Below are 22,408 nucleotides of genomic sequence, written 5' to 3' on the forward strand. Positions count from 1 at the left end.
CAAAGGGAGAACATGGAAACTCCATGCAGATAGGGACTTGAACCCAGGACCCCATTGCTGGGAGGCAAATGCGCTAACCCCTAAGCCATCGTGCCGCCAGTATAAAGTTAAAGGCTCAAAGCCTCAAAAGCACAAAATTAATTCAATAAAGGAATAAGAGTTGTATTTGGAATGGTCAGGTCCTGATCTGGCCAGAGTCCTGATCAAAACCCAATGAAGACACTGAAGATGTATAAAACGTATAAAATGGGCATGCAAGGCATCTCAGAACTCATTTGCAGGAAGCATTTGAATGGACCAATAGTTCAAGGTTCACTTACTTTTTCTAGCCTGCACTGTGAATGTTTACTTGATGCACTCAATAAAATACATTAAGGCTGTCCAGCATTTAAAAAAAATAGCAATTTCTTTGAATGAGCAACGATATGACCCTATCACTAACATTGTAAGCATAATGGGAGGATCAGTTAAATGTGATTAAAGTTAGCAAACAGAAAGCATTTTATTCCAACAAGTATCAGAAAAAGTGTTTGGCCAAAAAGGCTGTGTTTGGCCAATGTTGGTTATTTCAGCAAATGTTACACCAACATAAGAGGCTAATCTGTTGTTTAAACCAAGTAAGGTACATTTTGAGGCACATGCAGGTTAATGTAAAAGCTAAAAGATTAAACAGTATTTGCACTGTGGATGTGTACTTAATGGGCTCCATTAAAGACATAAACAGTGAAACGGTTCATATTAGTTTAGCTAGCTTGTGTTTGCCGCAAGTCAGACCACATTTTATTCTGGCAAGTGTCAAAAAGCATAATTTAATGGTGCATAAAGCTGAATGTATGAGCTAAAAAATCAAACATTACTCAAAAGAATTTGAGTTTCTGATTTGGTAACTCACACCTTCAGACCCAAACGTAAAATTTTCCACTCCACACTTCTTAAAGGCTTACAGAGTAACCCCATAAATAGCAAATTATTAGCCATCTCTTCTGCATCACTGATCCAGTACTGTTTTCCTTCCTCATGGTGCATGTTCATGCTACAACAGACCCACAGAGATCCATTTAAAAATAAACCAGTTCAACTTTCTTATATAAGAAACTTAAACCAGAACCAGAGCCTGCAGGAACTGGAAGCCAAGAAAATCTACCAACAAAACACCACAAAACAGCTCCAATATTAAACACCATATATGACATATTCAGAGCAGAAATGCTTATACTGTATTATACTGTATCTACCAGTCAATCTACTAACACTCACTAACATTTAACACTAACATGGCAAAAGTCATGGGATAGCAGTGTGTAAATTGATCATGAGGGATTAGCTCAGGGGACTGCTTGGAAAGATGTGGTTGAAAACTGGCCAATGTGCTCATGGCAAGGCAACATGAAATGAGTGAGGCATGATGCCAGTGGATGCCTGAAACTTGGGAAATTCTTTTTTCAAATTTGAGCAGACAAATTAATATTTCTCAATTTACAGTATCAAGTGTGCACAAGAAATACGTCAAAGAAAGCATTGTTAGCCCCCACAGTGGAGAGCAATCGCAATGGGTGTTAATGACTGTGACCGGCAGGATCTGGCTACAACTGTCCATGTAACTATGTGGCAAACATCACATACACATTAAATTCAGGGGACCTTACTTCCATCATACCTGGCAAAAGTCATGGGCCACAGAAAAAGTTTCATGTAACATGACTATAAAAAACATATATCTTTTTTTTTGGCATTGAAACAAACTGGAATTCATTTATTCATTTTAAACATAACATTTAAAGCAGTATTCCCTGAGGTTTTTCATTTGAACTTAAAGCAGTAGTATTTTTAATTTGGAAGGAAATAAATATATTCTAATCTAAGGATATCACAGTCATGGTAAACCATCTCTGCAATGATTAGTACATTCATTCTAAAAACACAGTGGTCTGGTAGGTGTGTTGGCTCTACATTGCTCTAAATTTAGACAGTATTTTATAAAGTATTTCAAAGTGACCAAAACTGAAAATGTATTTACATTAACCTGCATTAAAAGCGCTTTTTTACAAATTCTGTGTAATAATGGGCTCTAAATCCCCAATTCCACAATTTTTCAAAATAAACTGACTGTGGGGCATTAAAGGGGCATTAAACCCCCTGATTTTAGCTGACTCCACCCTCAAATGTGAGAGGAAGTTTGGGAGGGGCACTGGGTGATGTATGGGTTTAGTGGCTGGAGCACGAGTGACAGTGCCCAGAAGTCGGCACTTCAAGGTGTTTCTGTACAAATGTAAGTTATTTTCTTCTGTATTTCCACTCACTGCTGCATGTGCTTATCAAACTAGTACATTTTAAACAATTTTAAGTTGTTGTACTTGATTTATTGTAAGACAGACCGGATGAAGCTGCCGTTAGCTGGATTTCCGAGTACCAAACGAGGCTGGGATGCTAAACGAACACTAATCTTTTAATATTTAAAGTTTGAGTTTCCCTTGTATAATTACAACATTTTATATAATAAAAAAAAAATTATTGTAACTGAAATTTCCCTAAATGAATCAATATTGAATCAAATCGAAATGGGAAATCAGTGGCGATACCCACTCCTACTGCGTACCAAAGTACACAGCAAAATCATCCACGGCTATAGCACAGTTGAACCTGAGAGGGCGCTGCAGAGGCAGAAATTACCTCAATAAAAGCGTTTTTTAAAGGTTAGGGAATGTTTATAAAATATTTAAGCAGGGCTGATATGTTTTGTTACTTTTCATTATACATTTCAGCTATTAATGAAAAATATGGTTTAGGTTTTACTGGCTCTTTAATACATGTAAAAACAATAAGCATGACAATCATAACAAGCATACAGCTACCATCTTTAGCAAGACATTCAAACACACAATTACTTTCTGAAAATAATTGAAAAAAAAATCCAAAAGCCCCCAAAGCAATGTACAAAAGAGTCCAGGATCTTACCGTCCAGTGAGAGCCAGTCGTGCTGGGATGTGGGCAGAGCTGGAAGAGCGCGGGCTTTGTACTCGAACACCACCGAGTTGGAAATGATCTGGCTGCTGGCTGCCACCTGAAGGGTCACCAGGCCTGTGTCGTGAGCTACAGGGGGAAGGACATGGTCTGCTTAGCGTTTCACTCTAATCATCTTCTGCAGTCTGTGAGTAATGAGTTAGTACAAAGCCTGAGTCAGGCAGCGGCAGGTCTGCCCAACACGAGGCCTGTTCCGCTCACGGTGTAGCGTTTCACTGCCAGGTACGAGGATCCCAGTCAACAACTGCAGCTGAATCACTGAAGTCTTTTAATGTTTACACTGCACCTCACAATCTGATTATAATCTGATTTCTGCAGCTTAATAATAACTATTCAATAATCATGTAAACATTATACTCCAATTTCTTAACACAGAGTTAGGTCTAAAAATCTGATTTAACAAGATGGAATCAAAGCACTATCGGAGCAAAGCTAAAACTAGAGGATTTCAATCTTTGAATCTTTGAATGATATGGTTTTGAATGAGAGCAAAGCTTATTTGTTGGAAGTTCAATATAGTTAATTATTTTTTAAAAGGATCGTTGTCTTCTAGCTTTTCTTATCTGTAGATTCTGGATGTGTTAAAAAAGCTAGTTTGAAAAGTTTGAAAAGGGTTTTACATGATGTTTACAGTGGCTTACAAAGGTATGTATACATTTGGATAAAAAAAAAGTCAACTTTCAAAGTCTTTGTCACATTCACACTTTCATCATAAAGCTAAGCTTAGCAAAGTTAAATAAACAAAACTGTAATTGTTAAAAAAAAACAGGGGCTGTATGTTAATCTACACAGATTTGTCTCCTAAAAACTGTTTATTTAGGTGAGTAAAGCGCTTTCGTTTATTTACAGTAAGCTTAGATGACCAGAGTTCCACTAAGGCTGGGTGCAGCAGCATTAGCATTAGCAGCTAATTGCTAGAGCTGGCTAATGCCACCCGACAGCGATAGACTGAGGAACCCTGAGTGTTCTGGTAAGCCAGGGCGATATTAGCTAGCGGTTTGTCCCACATTGCTTGTTTTAACAGAGTAAACACGCAGACTACAGTCCGATATATACTCACCTCTGAACGGCAAATTTACATTAAATTTACATTAGCGCTTAGCGGCAAATGCTAATAATGCTTGAGAACTAAGCTGAAACTCCTGTATAACGCTGTACTTCAGCAGAGTTGCTTTACTGCTCCTTAATACCTGACTGGTAAAATTCATACATAAGGAGCACTGGATTATAAGACGCACTTAGTATGTAGTTGTCTAGACCACATACTAGCAGCACACTACTACAAGACGTTAAAACTAAAACTGTAGGTCCTATTAATGCTCGTACCTGGGCAGTAGCATCGCAGTACTCCTGGCTGGATGAGGGAAGCAGGTACAGTGATCTGATCAAACAAGCAGGTGTAATCACTGCTAGCCTCCTGCCAAGGACCGGTGATCAGAACCTTTACACCACCCTGAAAAAAATTAAAAAATATAATAAATAAATGAATATATACACACACATACCAATCCCTCTCCATGTAGTGTTCACACTAAGATATTTACACAGCGTTAAATAGCTGATATGTTTATAAATTTCAGTACACGCAGTTCAGAACAGCAGGAGAAGCGTACTCAGCAATCATTACACAATCAGTAATCAGAGCGTCTGGGTCAAATCAAGGGTACGTTTGGTTTGAGGTGTATTTATCAGCTTGTCATATGCCTTTATTTCGCTTCAGTCTATAACTGTCCTAATGCCCTTTCGCCGGTGGGCGTGTTAGTGACATCAGAACGGAGTCACAGATCTGACATGTGCTGTGGTACATAACAGGACACAGCAGGGCCGTGCACCCAGAGAACCTGCAGAAAGGACATATAAATTAGAGGAGTATATAAATAAGATATATAGGATAAGATTAAAATTTTTTTAATTAATAGAGCAGTTCTTATTATTTTTTTACTCTTATTAATTTTACCGTCTTAAGTCCCAAAAAGTGCATTTGATATAAGCACTTTGTATGTAGTTGTTTTGAAATGTATGGCGTAATGGTAGTACAGTACAAGATGAGATAAGTAAATTAATTTGTAAAGAAAATGTAAAGACAAACTGTATTATAACAGATTTTGTGCGCTCCAAGTAAAGTGACAGACATTTATTGTGTGACTGGATTATTAATAAGATATACAGCTCTGGAAAAAAATAAGAGACCACTTAAATTTGATGAGTTTCTTTGATTTTACCAAATAAAAAATCCTCTGGAATATAATCAAGAGGAAGATGGATGATCACAAGCCATCAAACCACCAAACTGAACTGCTTGAGATTTTTGCACCAGGAGTAAAGCAGCATAAGGTTATCCAAAAGCAGTGTGTAAGACTGGTGGAGGTGAACAGGCCAAGATGCATGAAAACTGTGATAAATAATCAGGGTTATTCCACCAAATATTGTTTTCTGAACTCTTTATGAATACTTTATGAATATGAACTTCCTATTTTCTGCAAATAAATGCTGTAAATGACAATATTTTTATTTGGAATTTGGGAAAAAAAGTTGTCCATAGTTTTTAGAATAAAACAAAAATGTTCTTTTTAAACTTAACCTGCGTCAAAAAATGAAAATGACAACAGTAACAGAAAAAAACGGAGAAACAAAGCACAAACATTCCAAAATATTTCTTATGTATTGTAAGCAGGGCGGCGCGTTATGACAAAAAAATCATATGGCTATTTGCTCAAGAAAAGCGGTGCATTAACGGTAATCTAAAAGACTAAAACATATACTAAATAAATAAAAAAATAATTGAATGAAACTCTAAATGAAATTTAACAAAGATTATTTACACTGTGGCAAAAAAAGATGATTAGATTTTTTGACATAAAAAATATTGGAATTATTCTAAACTGTTTTATGCATTTTTGTAAATATGTATAGACACGTTTATAAGGCTTTATAAATGCACTATGATGTGTTATTAGTGTATTTATAGCATCTAATAGAAATGACATTCATAGAAAGTGTTACCCTTACACCACAGCTGATGATGCATTATGATCACAAGTCATAATGCATAATAAATATTTCCTAGTATGCATAAGAGAAATCGTGACATATGATATAATATGATAAAAACTAAAGCAAAGTATAATACTAAAGGATTGTTTTTTTTTTTTACACACATAATGCTGTATAGATAAATAGTATTAAGATAACTGATAGATAAGGGTCCTTCCAAAGAATAAAATGTTATTTTTTTAAGGACATTTGTGAATAAATAAATCGTTTTATATAAAGCATATTATAGTTTTTTTACAGTAAAAAGTTGGCCAAAAAGTAAAAAAAAAAAAAAAAAAAAAAAAGAATAGATGTCTCCTAAAAGGGAAAAATGGTTGATATGTAGTTATTCATTGAAAGGGCTCTCAATTAACAGTTTATTACATATAACAACACTGGATTATATTGTTTGGGAAATAAAGTCTTCATGCTGCTCCTTTATTTGCAATATTTCTATGACCTTATTTTCACAATACTCTACTTTGTAAGATGCATAGCATACACAACATTCCACCATACATCTAATATAAAATATTTTTCAATTTAATGGAAATTACAATATATCATCCAACCATAATTACAAGTACTATTACATAAAGTTTTCCCATCTTATAGTTTAATTAGTATAACTGGATTCTAATTTCTCATGTAAAATAGATATCAATTTTATCTTTAATCTGCTCTGTGTTCCACTTTGGGCAGATTACCAGTCAAGGTAAACTAGAGTCAGACTGTGAACATGCTTTCAGATCCTTTTCTTTACAATTTTAACTGAGTGCCTCCATCTAGTGGCTGCTCTACTGTATAACAAAAACACATCTGGAAAATCTGGAAATTAAAACATACTTGTTTTTATCACAGATAATTATGGAACCACTCCACATTATGTGGCTTAATGTGAAGAATTCTTTAAAAATCTAAAGATGCCATGGAAGCATATTCATATCATATTTCCATAGTTTTGAGAAAAAACATATTTATGTATTTGAGAGAAATACATATTTTTTTAGGGTTCATACTCTTCTTAACCAATACATTTCCATGATTTTTTCATGACTTTTCCCTGCCTTCAAGGCACATTTTCATGGCCATATTATTTTTAAAATATTAGTGCAGACATGGACAATAAAACCAAAAATCAACTAAAACTATCTTTAATAATAAAATGTGTGTCAGATTGATGGTGTAGGCTTAAGTTACTGAATTAATTTTGAGCTGGCGTATTTGTTAGCTCAAAATAGATTTTTTCCATTGATAAATGGAATCTTTGTGTTTCTTCCAAAACTTTCTGGGTATTTTTATTTTGTCAAAACTTATCCAGGCCTGGAAATAGTTATTTTAAAATTCCATGACTTCTCCAAGTTTTTCCAGGTTTCCAGGTTTTTCGTATGAACCTTGTATTTTTTAATTTACTAAATAAGCCTGCCCATGTTTCTAACAAAAGTTCATTATAACAATATGATCAACTCTGACATCGCAGCAATAGTTGTTCATTCAGTCACGTACCTCAGGGTAAGACCATTCCGGTGAATAGTCCGTCACCACGAACAGTCTCCCAGTGGCCTGCAGCATCCCCATGGTCCCGTGAGCCACAGCAGCCGACACAACCTCCTCCACCTGCATGTAAGACAGCTGCCCAGTTTCCCCAGTAACTGCCCCGGACTGGGCTGACTGGGGGCTGCAGCAGGGCTGGAGGCAGAGGTCTGCAGAGTTGTACCCGGTTGCTCCACGGTTTCCTCCTTCATCCGCTCCCTGCTGGGTTGTTGCTCCGGAGGATACCTGGCCCTCTGTGCCGGAGTGGGCCATCAGCTGATGGCTGTAGAGTGCGTTCCCCCCTTGTGGCCCCACTGCTGCTCCATTTCCCCCCTCCACAGAAATGAAGTCGTTGATGAGGTCTGAAAACTGATTTCCAAAGGAAACATCAAAATGATCAAGATTGATCTCCATAGATCCGCCTCCGCTTGCTCCACCGGCGCTCAGACCCTGATGGGCTGCCACTGTGTTAAAGAGACCCTGGAGATGCCCTGCCCCCTGTAAGAGTGGTTGAAGCTGCTGATGTGGACTCCCAGCGGTGCCACTTCCCTCAGTGCCGTTACACATGGTTCCATTGTTAGCTCCCGTCCCAGTTCCTCCAGCTCCAGCTGGAAGATTGCTGCTCTCTGGTTGCTGGAGGTAGTGCTCTGTGGCCCCGCTGCCGTCTGCCCCATTGCCCACGCAAGGCTGCAGATGATCCCCTGCCTTCAGCATGCCCTCCCGTTCCTTCTCCTGACAACCTGCATCCCCTGCTTCTGTGCTGGCTGGCTGCTCCAGACTCCTGACCTCCTCATGTTCTTGCCCAGGACCAGGGAATGTGTTTTGATACTGCAGAAGTTGAAGAGTACCACCTTGTCCATTTCTGTCTGGTGGAGAGTTGCCATTGCAGTTTGAAGCTCCATGCTGACCCTGGTGGGCGTGGTGGTGATGGAGGTGCCCGTTGGTGCCGTTTGAGTCGGACTTGACGACAGACAAACCCATGTAGGCACCAGTGTCGTGGGAGTTCTGTGCAGAAGTGCCATTGTTCTGGTGGTTCTGGGCCTGGGTGGACTGGGGTGAGCCCTGCAGGAAGAAACTAGGAGAGTGGCTCTGGTGGGTCAAGTGAGGGCTGGGAATGGCCTGACCATAGCCAGCAGCAGACATCACGGTCGAGGTGTAGTCTTGCTTGGCATCAATGGCACTGAAATCCATCTGTTCCAGGGTGGTGCTAGGGCTCAAGCCACCTCCAGATGGTAGCAGGGAGCCAGTGGGAGTCAGAGCTAGGGAACTCTGGCCAGATCCACTGCTTGAGGAGCCTGAGAGGCCACCTGCAGCGCTGACCACTTCCCCAACTTGGTAACCACCTTCCTTGGCCAACTGCTGCTCAAAGGTCGTGTCTTCCGTCTTGATGTTCTTCACCAGCGTGGCATTGAAGCCGTAACCATTGTCGGCAAGAGGAGGTGAACAGCGGACACCTCCATTACTGCAGCTACTCCCATTGGTGACCTCTGTCTTCAGCCCATTGCCCCCATAGGTCTGACCCTGCTTGGGGTTGTTGAGGAAGCAGTCTGGGTCGAAGTTGACGCTGGTCTCGGGCAGCTTGATAGTTCCGGAATCCAGGTTGCTAGATAAGACGAGCTCTTCGGACACGCTCGCCGCCGATAGCATGGCCAATCCTTCGGCAGACCCAGCATCTCCCAGTCCCACGCCCACAGCCCCGGGGAAGGCAAACTTGTGACTGTCAGCAGCAACTGCCAGCACCAGGCTGCTCGAGGCTGTGTCGGGGCCCAGGAGATGAGCGTTGGGATCCCCTGTAGGAGACATGCTGTAGACAGGATCTCCGGTGACCTCTGACATGAAGACAGTAGCGGACTGAGACAGGCTTCCCATGACTGAGGCCACGTGGCTCATGCCGGTCACCACCGGACTGTCGGCCATGTCAGGGTCAGAGTTCAGGCCACTGCTGATGGACACCGGGGAGCTCTGGGTGGTATCGGGCACTTCAACCTGGTTGGTGGAGGACACCTCCATGCTGTTCTGGTGGAGCAGAGCTGGTTTCGGCACTTTTCCGTTCCTCTTTTCACGCGCGGAGGATCCACCCGGGCCATCGACTCCTGCCCTGCCGTTCTTGCCTCCTCCATGGGTGTGCTCAGTTTTGCCCTCGGACACATCGCTGTTCTGCACTTCGGAGTGGGTGCTGCTGTAGGCACCTCCGGAGCGCGGGTCTACTTTCGGGGAAATGATGCGGTGTTTGGCACTGTTGCACTTGTGATGCAGGCTGCTTCCAGCACCTTCAGGATAAAGAAGAAGAAGCATAGATTACTGGATAAATAGCTAAGAATGGAAGTGTGAGTTAAATGTTAATATGTCAAGCAGATCTGGGACCTTAATGTACAATATGCCCTATATATTTTTACTGCAGTATTTTTAGCATCTCTGGTAAAACTGTTGTTTTTAATTAATGTAAATTTATAAATCTGTCTGGTGTACATTATACAGTCTAATCTATCTTGTGTGCCTTGTTATGGAAGTGAAGACAAATCTGATAGTTTTGAAAATGCTTCCATCTAGTGACCAAAATCTATATTGCACATACAAAGGAACTGTGTATTATTTTACAAAGCGCAATTTTCCATTGTTTTATAAATGACAGAATTACTTATAATAGGTTAATAATACTATACACACTAAAAGTTCAGGGAAATGATCTGTCTAATGATTTTGATAAATTATGTCTAATATAACCTATTTTTATATTACATTAGTACTTTAACCTATCCATTAATGTCACTTTAAATCTTAATTCTGCCCCTTGCTCCCTGGTCTCTCCCTTACCCAGCGTCCCCGTGCAGAGGCAGTTATGAGTCCGGGGAGGTGGCTTGGTCTGGTGGCTGTCCAGGATCTGCTGCACCAGCTGCTCGGCCGAGAAGCCAGTGCTGCTGTTCCCGTTGCTGCAAGTCCACTTGATGCCATGAACTGCCGGGAGAGAGGAGGAGACAGAGACGTCAGCCAGACAGCCACACAGACCAGCGAGCGGCCGCCGCCGGCCGCCACCTCGCCAGCCCCCTCTACTGTCACTGCAAGGGAGAGACCCTCACTCTCACACTCCCTCAGCAAGCTAAACACTGCTGCAGGATACTGATACAGGGTACAAATATTTGGAAAAAATTATCATACTCCAGATTTTATTCTAAAAGAATTTGAACTTTTTGAAGTCTTCTAATATAAGTGTGTTTGTTTTTCTAAAAACTGACTTGTCTCGATGAATTTAAAAGAAACTGAAGTATTTCTATGGCAGTTAGTTTATTCTCTGTTCATACACATTTTAATACTCTTTGAAAAACTGGTGAACTCTTTGGTGTTCACACCGGCAGGATGATGGATGACCCCCACACTCCTTACCCCAACTCACTACCCCAGCACATCCCAAACATACTGGATGGAGAAGCATCATTCCAGAGAACACAGTTCTACTGCTCCACAGGGGTCTCAATGCTGGGGGACTTTTGGCACATGGCTGGCATTGCATGGCGCCAGTAGGTTCATGTTTATCTGCTCTAGAGGGTCCTATTCAACTATTCTACATTGAGCACACAAGCCGTGGACAAAGGCTGTGTGTGTGCAAGTATATCTGTTTCAATAATATGTGTGACTCTATGTAGGTGCAACTATATATATACTAGTGCATCTCAAAAATTAGAATATTATTAAATAAATTACTTTATTACTGTATGGACAAGCCAGCTTCATTTTAGAATCTAAAATTGAATTAGTTGGAGGGCTGTTATTTATGCATGGAGGAAAAAGAACAAACACTTTTTTACTGCTCCTCACAGTAAAATTTGGTGGTGTTTCCATCATGCTGTGGGGCTGTGTGATCAGTGCAGGTACTGGGAATCTTGTTAAAGTTGAGGGTCAATATCAGCAGATTTTTGAGATCAGTGTTTAAGAATCAGTGAGAAAGTCGAAGTTAAAGCTGTGCCGGGGCTGGATACTTCAACAAGACAACGACTGCTCTACCCCCCATCCCAATCCTGCCCCCAGCACACACTCACTCAGCATCCTGACACCCCCCACTAATAAAGTACTGAAACTCTGCACTACAATGCACAAAGTACTGGTCCCTTCCAAACGGACTTGCACTACACAACACCTGCACTACTGATATACTTTAATTCCACTTAATTAAACTGTGAACTTTAAGGACTTACGCACCCATTCACTTTACCAGCCTTAAGCTATATACCATATACTGTATTTGCACTACTGTTATTTACTATTTTTACTGTCATTCCATCTCAATCACCATCAATATTGCACTATTGTCTTACGTATGTTTATTGTGTCTTGCTGTATTGAACATATAGTGTCTCCCACTCTTTTATATTATAATTATATATCTATTTTTTTACTTATTTACTTATATTTATATATCTATTCCTCCCCCACACCACTGCACCTTGTTTCTGTCTCATGTATGTCTATTTGTGTCCCTGCTGTATTGTACACATAGTGTCTCCCATTCTCTTTTATTATATCTATTATCTGTACTTGCTGTAAAATTGGGAAGGAGGGTAACGTAATTTCAATTCTCTGTATGTCCTGTACATATGCAGTATTGACAATAAAACTACTTGACTTGACTTGACTTGACCCTAAACACTAAACTCTGCTCAAAATCTACTAAAGCATTTATGCAGAGGAACAAGTACAACATTCTGGAATGATCATCTCAGATCACCTCAGTCCCCAGACCTGAATATTATTGAAAATCTGTGGTTTTATTTAAATCAGACTGTTCATGCTCAGAAACCTGAATCAAACTTGACTGAACTGGAGATGTTTCGATTGTTTTGTAAAGAAGAATAGTCCAAAATACCTTCAACCAGAAGCCAGACTCTCACTGGAAGCTACAGGAAGAGTTTAGATGCTGTTATTTCTGCAAAAAGAGAATCTACTAAATACTGACGTAATTGTTATGTTATATCTTTCTGTAAATCCTAAAAATTTCATTTCACTTCTCAAATATCACTGTGTTCGTCTGCTATATGATATATTTAACTCTTTGAACTCTAGGCTGTTTTGGTGTGTTTTTTCTCAGTTTTTGTCAGTTCCTCTTTCAGGTTTTATAACACAGTAATTATATCAGACAGACACACACCCTGATCTCTTTTACTCCAGAAGACATACGGCTGCTCAAAAATATAATCATTTAAAATATAAAAGGAAGCAGAATTGTTATATTTTCCTGAAACTGATCATGCTTTGGTCAAAATTTTACCAAGCACCTGTTTTTTTTTTTACTTATTTTTGAATGTATAGACTTTAAATGTATTCACATCTAACATATCTTTTCAAAAATGGTTAGAATAGAATGTTTATGAGTTGAAAGCATAAGAATATTGATGATAGTTCATTACATGGTTTATTAATTATTACTTTGACAAAATACATGGAGAAACAGCATCAGGGGGAGTTATTTTGCTTGATAATCATTAATCACACTCAATAATCACCCCTCTAGGATACATGTAGATAAAACTAAAAACCTGACACTCAGAGCAGCCAATGTCTTTCAATATTTTAATCAGGACACACAAAGAAAATATATATATATACAAAAATGTAAACTGTTTAGTCTAAATAAATAAAAATGTTTAGTGCAAAATAACTACTTAGTAAAATGTGCAAGTCAAATAAAAACTATATAAAGTAGTGCGCACACTATACATACCTAGCTTTAGTTTGAGTAAAGCAGGTAGTTTCACACTTTTTCTGTGAACACTTTTGAGTCTTTATTTACTGATATTATTTGGTTTGAAACATCATATAAATATGTTTTGAAGCACTAAAGGTAAATAATATTGGTTGGGGAAGGAGATTTTTCACTTTTTTAGGTGTTTTTCTCATTGGGTTTCTTGTAGATTTAGCTTTACCACAATAAGTTGCCATCACTATTTTTAGAAAGATTAAGTTCCGCTCTTTCTAATCATATATGGATTATGTTTATGTGTGAAGGGATTTCTGAGTAATTAAGCTGAGAACACAAGGTGCGATTTTGGATGGAAAATCTGTACGTAGGGGTTTTAAGGTTTAAATGAAATTGCTGATATAAAGGAAAATGATGAAAATTATCAAGGATGCACAATTTTTTTCATACCTTTGTATCATTTTACAGAAATTTAAATGTAATTCTGACATCTGCTGGAGAGAGTCACGCACTGCAGCTCACTGGACCTGGAGCCCTGCTCTCAGTGTGCTAAGTGTGCAGTGATGGGATTGGTACTGGAGCGGAGCGAGGGGCTGGGGCGAGAGCTGCACTCCTATCTCATCTCTTCCTTATTCTGAATTCTGAATGTGCAGGGGCATGTACCTCATCAATAAAGAGCATGCTTTTAATCTGCTGCAATGAAAACAAACATGACTAACATGACTCCGATACAATCAAATTATCCCGACTCAGAGGAGCCTCTGATAATTGTAGTGATAGCAGACTGCTTCCTGTGTGATGAGAAGAGGAGCGAACGGAAGGCAGTTTCATTATCATCATAAACAGGGCTGTCACTATTGATTATATTAGTAATCCAGTAATCTACCAATTATTTTGTAGATGGATCAAAGTAATTAAAGGTTTAAAAAAGGCCAAACAATTAAAATGGACTTAATGGAATAATTATAAGTCATGCATAACTTCTTAAAGATTCAAAATACACTACAGAAGATAAGCCATAGAAGGAGGCCATAAAGTGAGGGCTCAGGAAAATATAGATTTACTTTTTTTTTACATTAAAGCCAAAAGTTTGGGCACTTCTAATTTTATTTTAAATATATTTTTAACATAATACAACTTGTATAAAAATCATATTTGATCAAAAGAACATTTGGCCAAGTATTTTGATGTCTGGTACGTCATACAGACAGTATACAGAATTTCTAATCTCTACTGCGTGAGAGTTAGTTATGGGATTTCATCAATTTTTCTAGTTAATCTACCTTTAGAAGTTGACAGTAGCAACACAGTAGCTGTGTTTATATTGCTAAATAAAGCTGCTAATATATCTGAAGCCTCTGTACAAAAAAAAGGTAAATCACAGAAGAAGGTTGGGACCAAACTTGGTAAAATTGTTCATTTACATAAAATTAACATGTTAATGCCAGCACTAACTTAGAGCTATATGTTTATTGGTTACTGATGAATTAAACATATTTCAAAAGTACTGTATATTAAGACATAGTAATAATTATTTAAAAAGGGCTACCACTATGATTGAGAGATCACTGGTTTGAATCCCGGTCATGCAGCTTGCTCAGCATCATCAGCCAGAGCCCTGAGAAAGCACGGTTAGTTGGCTGTGGGGTGATCAGAGCATCTCCAGAACAGCGGTTTTGGTTCAGTACCTACAAAAAATGCTCCAGAGAAGGACAACCAGTAACCTGGCAGCACAGTTATGAGCACCCGAAGCTAACTGGAGCATGAAGTGACTGATCACAGAAGATCTGCTGAAAAAGTTCAAACTGGAGTTCATCCCTCAACAGCTGATTTTAAGGCACAAGTGGGGCCTTTTTTTAATACAACATTAGGCAGGTAGTTTTAATGTTATGGCTGATCGGTGTACAAGGCTTTCTTGGTGAAAATAAGTGAACAAATGATAATATTGTATTTTTCATTTATAATTTTCTACTTATCTTTCTGTACATAAGTTATGGTATTTTGGAACCACTAATAAATAATAAAATAATATAAATTTGCACAAAGTTTATACTGATTTTATTAGTCATTTATTAGCTATTTTCTCCACTAATTAATACAATCTAATTATATGTTTGTGTGCTGTCCAACTGAACATAAAAAAAAAAAACATATTAAAAGTGTGATTAATAAGTAAAAAGGTAATCACTCAGAAGTGGCTATCTACTTAGCCTTCTCATTTTTAAGAGTGGTATGATGTTGTTTACTAAATGTTTATTATGGAAAAACGTACTTATTCATTAAGAATTCCAATTAATAAATCTAATCTGATCTGGTCCAAATGTAGACCCTATGACCTCTGACTTGGGTCTTTACTTTTCTCCTTTGTATCGACGAAATACAAGAACTGTATTACCATTGTTATTTTGTTTTATATAACATTATTGAGACAGTTGTCTGAGATGTATGGACAGTATAGATTAGTGTAGATTTAACACCACATTCATTTTGAGGAGTGTATATAAACTGGTAAAAACAAAAGCTCTTATTACTGCAAGCATTAGCTGTTAAATGTTGTTTTACCTACACTAAACTAACTCTAAATCATTTTAACACAAAAAGGTTCATCAGAACAGTTTTTTTTATTTGTATGGAAAACACAAAATTAATGTTTGCTAAAAAATTTCACTGAAGTGCGGTTTTATTGCAGACATATAGGCTCATGAAACACATAAAAAGTACTAAAAAGTATAGATTTATCATAAAAAAGGTTTTAAAAAAAAGTTTTATAAAATAACACTAAGTATATATTTTATTAAGTACGTCGCCAGTACAAAAATAGCACAGCCAATTAAAGTAAGGAGAAAAAGTATACTTTAATTATTCAAGTACACTATTATTATTACATATAATAATCAATACCTCTACTTATACTTAAATAAAAAGCTTGAGTTGATACTTCTTCAGCTGCTTCTTTTTTTTTATTGTATTTTTAAACACTATTACTTATACTATATCTACCTAAGTACTGAATGCCAATACTTTTGACACTTTTCACACACTCTTAACTAAGACTGATTGAGCTGAATTGTCTGTATTTAGCTAAATTATTATTATTTTTTTTTTTAATTCTATTTTGATATTTTGGTAATTAAGTCAAATGTAATTGAGTCATCACAACTGGTCTAATTATAAATCTAAAGTACAGTAAGTATAAAGCAGTGAGTAATGTTAGTAGTAGTAATAATGTTAAAGGTTAGACAGACATATAGACAAGAGGTGTGTAAATAAATAAAGGTGTGTAAAATATGTAATATATAATCTAATATAAAAAGAGGGCAAAATATTTGAAAAACTGATGGACCCTCACACTGTGCTGAATGACCCAATAATGGCCCGATGCACATGTCGGCCACTCCGGCAGGCGCATTTCATCTGAGTATCTGGTGCATAACCGACTCATTCAAAATGCATGACTTGGACATTGGTGAGCGAGGACAGAGGAGTCAGCAGATCCTCACTTTTCCTCTGAATTTGTGAAAAAAAGATCTGCTGCAATAGCCTGCCCTCGCCTCTAGGTGGCAGTGTAGCACCATAGAACAGGACACAAGATGGTGAGAAACCATCAGCATGGTGAGAAGGTCAGTGAAAGAGGCTGTGCTGTGTGGCTGGTGTTTGCTTGCCCTTTCCTTATTGCCACAGCACATCATGAAGTTAATGACGCAGTGAAGTGTGCTGAGATTTAAAAGTCACTCAAATATTACGGACACTTTTACGGACTACAGATAAAAACAGTGGTGAACGTCTGCGGCCTGCCAATTTCGACTGCCTTCCGATCCGTCCGAGACCCGAGTGGAAAACTCTGAGTCGGAGCAGAAAGTCCTGCGGTAGGACTTTTTAAAGTTTCATCTGGCTCGCAGTGTGAGTTTATCATTCTCTTTGAGGCATACATTGAAAATGACAGCTACCTGTCAATGTATTGAGCGAGTCAATCTTCTGTGCTGCGGCCTCAAGGAGTCTTGTCAGACCCACTCAGGAGTGATCTTCAGAAGTGTCGGACGGACGACCGTCCTCGGCTCTCCGCACTTTGGGAGCAGTGGTGGGCTGCTGCGGCGGATCGCTTTCAAAAAAAAAATCGAACTTACACAATTTTACCCTGACCTGAAATGCAGTCGATCAGCCGAGACGTCTTTGGTGTTCTTGACACTCTACGCTGCACTGTCTATAAAAATGAACAGAATTATGGACAAATCTAAAGTCTAGAAGTCTAAAATGCCTGCTTATCTTATACTGTCAGAATCTGCAAAAAAAGTATTCATACCCCGTGAAGCTTTTTACATTTTGTCACCTTACAACCACAAACTCAAATTAATTTTTTATGGAGATGCTTCACTACAACTACAACTACAAGTCTTTTGGGGAATGTCTCTACCAGCTTTGTGCATCTAGAGATTGAGATTTTTGCCCTATTGCTTTTGCAAAGTAGCTCAAGCTCAGCCATGTCTTGCAACAGAGGCTCAATAGGATTTTGACTGGGTTATTCTAAACCATTCCACTGTAGCTCTGGCTGTATGTTTAGAGTCATCGTCTTGCCGGAAGGTGCATCTCCTTTCCAGTCTCAAGTCTTTTGCAGCCTCAACAGGTTTTCTTCCAGGATTGCCCTGTATTTATCTTCATCCATCTTCCCATGTGCAACTTTCATGTCCTTGCTGAGGAACCATGCTGTCACAACATGCATGATGCTGCCACCACCATGTTTCACAGTGTTATGTTTTTGCCACAAACAGCTCTTTGCATTTAGGTAAAAAAGTTCAACTTTAGTCTCGCCTTGACCTCAGTACCTTCTTCTACATGTCTGCACATGTTTCTGTGTTCCTACATGGCTTGTGGCTACAAACTGCAAATGATAACTTTTATATGTATTTCTTTCAACAATGATTTTCTTCTTGCTTTCACTCTTCTATAAAGGCCAGATTTGTGGAGTGCATGACTTATAGTTGTCCTGTGCACAGATTGTCCTACCTGAGCTGTGGATTTCTGCAGCTCCTCCAGAGTGACCATGGGCCTCCTCCTGGCTGCTTCTCTGACCAGTGCTCTGCTTGCTCGATCTGTCAGTTTGGGTGGAGCACGGCCATGTCTTTTTAGGTTTGCAGTTATAGAACACTTTTTAATTTTTTGCATGATTGATTCAATCATATTTCATGGGGTAATTAAAGCTTGGGATATGTTTTTATATTTTATGTTTTTATATATTCTCCACAACTTTATCCTCCTTGGTCTTCATGATGCTGTTCTTTCACTAGTGTTCTATGACAAACCACTGAGGCCTTCACAGAACAGCTGTAATTATACTGAGACTAAATTACACACAGCTGGACTCTATTAAATAATTAAGTGACTTTTAAAAGCAGTTGATTGTAGTGGATTTTTTATGTAGGAGTTTCAAAGAGTTTTGCACTTCACACTTCACAGATTTTTATTTAACTATTTTTCTTTTTTGAAAACCATGTATTATTTTCATTCCACTTCACCATGATGTGCTACTTTCTCAAATCTCAATAAAATCCATTTAAGTTTGTGGTTGCAAGGTGACAAAATGTGAAAAAGTTCAAGGGGTATAAATACTCTTGCAAGCTACTGTAAAAGTCTATTTGAGAATGTTTTAGCAAATCTTGTATTTTTTGTTTGCCTCCTGAGCTTCTCTCATGATGTGTGTGTGGGTGTAAAAACTGTTATAATTCAGTCCTACATGAGCGATTGCTGATCTCTCTTTAATAAATGGGTTGCTTTCGTTGCCCTTTGTTGCCTTTAAAGATGAACTCCAGTGGTTCCTTCAAAATTCTGAATAGCATTACATTGTCAATTTCCTTGTTTAAACACCTATTAGCCATTGTTTTTAGCTCCACTGAGTGTATAGGAGCACTAAAATTATATAATTCTGTATATGTTTCTCTGAATACTTTATTATTATTATCCTTTTTTCACCCTGTTTCTCAATATTCAGAATCCCACAGGAGAGAAAACCACCACAGAGCAGATATTATTATTTTGGTGGTGGGTCATTATTCTCAGCACTCCTACCTCCAGCTGAAACACCTTGTAGATAAAGTAAAATCAGAGACAGAAGCTCTGAATCTGTTGCTGCACAGTTTACAGTGTTGGTCTTCCTTCTAGTCCTTCATTAAGGGTAACCGGATACTTCTACCCACAGGATGTTGCCCACAGGACATGGCTGGCTTTTTGCATCATGTTTGTCACTCTTACATGTTTCAGATCATCAAACAAATTAAAATATTAATCAAAGACAACACAAGATGCATTTTTAAATGTATGTTTTCATTATTAAGGAAAGAAAAAATACAAACCAACATGTGCCTGTGTAAAAAATTATAATCATAACTGTGATTTATCTGTGATTTATTATTAAATTTCTCTAGCCACACCCAGGCCTGATTACCGCCACATCGGTTTTTGCTCTCTTTATCACTTAAACAGGACCAAAAGATATCAAAAGCTAGACAAGACATGTCCGAAATAATTCAGGAACAAATGAGAAAGAAAGTAACTGAGATCTACCCATCTGAAAAAGGTTATTAAGCCATTTCTAAAGTTTTGAGGCTCCAGCAAACAACAGTAAGAGCCAATATCCACAAATGGGAAAAAGTGAAACAGTGGCGAACCTTCCCAGGAGTGGCTGGCCAAAAATGACAAAAATGACCCCAAGAGTGCAGCGCTGACTCATCCAAAAGGTCACAAATGACCCCACAACAACATCCAAAGAACTGTAGGCCTCCAATGTAAAGGAATTATAACAATTTTGCAAAGAAGAGTGGAGTCAAAATTCCTTCACAGTATTTTGAAAGACTCATTGCAAGTTACTGCAGATGCTTAATTGCAGTTGTTGCTGCTAAGAGTGGAAGAACCAGTTATTAGGTTGAGGGGCAAACACTTTTTCACACAGGGCCATGTAGGTTTGGATTTTTCTTCATTTAAAAACTGCATTTTGTGTCTACTTGTGGTGTCTTTCACTCATATTTAAATTATTTTGACAATCTAAAACATTTAAGAGTGACACAACATGCAAAAAAAAAGGACAAACACTTTTTCACACCACTGTATTTCTAGCCTAGTAATGATACTTAGAAATATAAAAACAGAATAATGCTGAGAATAATGATTCACCATCCAAATAATAATAATAGCTGCTCTGTGCTGGTCCATCCTATGAGGTCCTGAGTATTGAATTTCAGGGTGAAAAGAGGATAATAATAAAGTACAGTGGCTTGCAAAAGTATTCATACCCCTTGAACATTTTCGCATTTGGTCACCTTACAACCACAAGCTTAAGATATGTTTTTTTATAACCTAACCCTGCTTTAAACTTCTCCACAACTTCTGATCTTTCTCTCAATTCTTTGGTCTTCAAGATTCTGTTTGTTCTCTAGTGTTTTATAGTGTTAAATGAATAGCTGAATACTTTTGAAAAGTCACACTTTTAAAAAATCCTGCATAATTTTCCGTTCAACTTTACAATGATGTGCTACTTTGTGTTGGTCTATCCCTTAAAATCTCAATAAAATTATCAATAAAATCAATAAAAGCATTAATATTTGTGGTTTTGACACATTTGTGACAAAATTGTGACTTAAAAAAAAGGGGGTATGAATACTTTTGCAAGCCAAAAAAATATATATTAATGGATAATGGTAGGTGGTCATAATGTTATTTTTAATAGGTCTATATTAGCCTTGTGATTCAGAGTAAACTAAACATATCCAGTGCAGAGGAGACAAATTCAGACAAATTGTCTAAATTCAATTATTGTTCCATTATTATTTTAAAGCTATTTTGTCTTTAAAACAATTCCAAAAACGAATCTGCCCGCCCACACAAACTATTTCCATCCATTAAGGCCCGCACAGTTATGACCTTAATTTCCATCTCAGCTGAGCGGACAACTGGATAAATTTACTGTCTCTAATTGCATGACGCCTTTTAAGTAAGCGATACAGCTTATTATAGCACGTTTATTAGATCCAGATGAAGAGTGGGTAAACTGGATCAGAGATAACAGCGGCTAATTGACTGTGGTCTGCTCTCTGCTTGTGTATCTGCTCTGTGCTCTTCTCTGTGTCAGGCTCTGAAAGTGGGTGTAAAGACACTCACACATGGGCTTCAGCTGGCTGATGAGCTCCTCCTTGGTCCATTTGGCCCATTCCTTCTTATCTGTGTTGATGGAGCACAGGATAGGCCCGCACGGCTTCCCACAGTCCTCTATGGCCGGCACGTTCAGGTAGTGGACCAGCACGATGTCTGGGTTCTGGAAAAAAAGAGAGAGAAAAGAATGAGTTAATTTATTAATCAACTAATAAACACATTTTTAACTTTGTACTCAAGCTGTCATTCAAAATTCTACATAAAAACATCCATAACTTGTGATATCACCTCCTATTTTTCATATAAACATTACAAAATTTATTTTTTCATATTTTTAGGATTCTAGAAGTGTGTAGAAGAAAGAGACCGTTCTAGATTTTTGTAAAAAAAAAAAAAAGGATTCTAGAACTGTGTAAAGAAAGAGACTGTTCTAGATGTTTGTAAAATAAAAATTCTAGAACTGTGTAAAGAAAGAGAATGTTCTAGATGTTTGTAAAATAAAAATTCTAGAACTGTGTAAAGAAAGAGATCATTCTTGATTTGTGTGAAAGAAACAGGGCATTCTAGAACGGTGTAAAGAAAGAGAGAATTAAAGAACTGTGTAAAGAATGAGAACATTCTAGATTTGTGTAAAGAAAAAGAGCATTCCAGAAATAGAGAAGAGATTATTCTAGATTTTCTAAAAAAGGGGATCATTCTAGAACTATGTGAAAGAAAGAGCATTCTAGAACTGTGTAAATAAGAAATCATTTTAGAACTGTGTAAAGAAAGAGAGCATTCTAGAACTGTGTGCATGGAAAAGATCACTCTAGAAAAGATAATTCTAGAACTTTCAATTGAAGAGATCATTCTAAAACTGTCTGAATTAAAGAGATCATTCTAGAAGTGTGTGAAAGAAACAGGGCATTCTAGAACTGTGTAAAAATAGAGAAAATTCTAGCACCGTGTAAAGAAAGAGAGAATTAAAGAACTGTGTAAAGAATGAGAACATTCTAG

General features: G+C 37.9%; 1 protein-coding gene across 10 annotated transcripts in view; it reads right to left on the bottom strand.

Annotated features, from left to right (window-relative positions):
• camta1b (calmodulin binding transcription activator 1b) overlaps nt 1-22,408 on the bottom strand; it is a 467,764-nt gene that overhangs the window by 30,819 nt on the left and 414,537 nt on the right. For 9 of the 10 annotated variants that reach the window (XM_022682294.2, XM_022682296.2, XM_022682297.2 and 6 more), the window contains 5 exons: nt 21,422-21,575; nt 10,402-10,542; nt 7,561-9,857; nt 4,348-4,474; nt 2,956-3,090 (listed from right to left, as the gene is read on the bottom strand). In XM_022682294.2, coding sequence (XP_022538015.2) covers nt 2,956-3,090; nt 4,348-4,474; nt 7,561-9,857; nt 10,402-10,542; nt 21,422-21,575 — 2,854 coding nt within the window. The remainder of the gene's footprint in view (nt 1-2,955; nt 3,091-4,347; nt 4,475-7,560; nt 9,858-10,401; nt 10,543-21,421; nt 21,576-22,408) is intronic. The other variant, XM_022682295.2, reaches the window with a different exon arrangement.

The sequence above is a fragment of the Astyanax mexicanus genome, chromosome 24 (assembly GCF_023375975.1).
Source record: "Astyanax mexicanus isolate ESR-SI-001 chromosome 24, AstMex3_surface, whole genome shotgun sequence".
Classification (NCBI taxonomy): Eukaryota; Metazoa; Chordata; class Actinopteri; order Characiformes; family Acestrorhamphidae; genus Astyanax; species Astyanax mexicanus.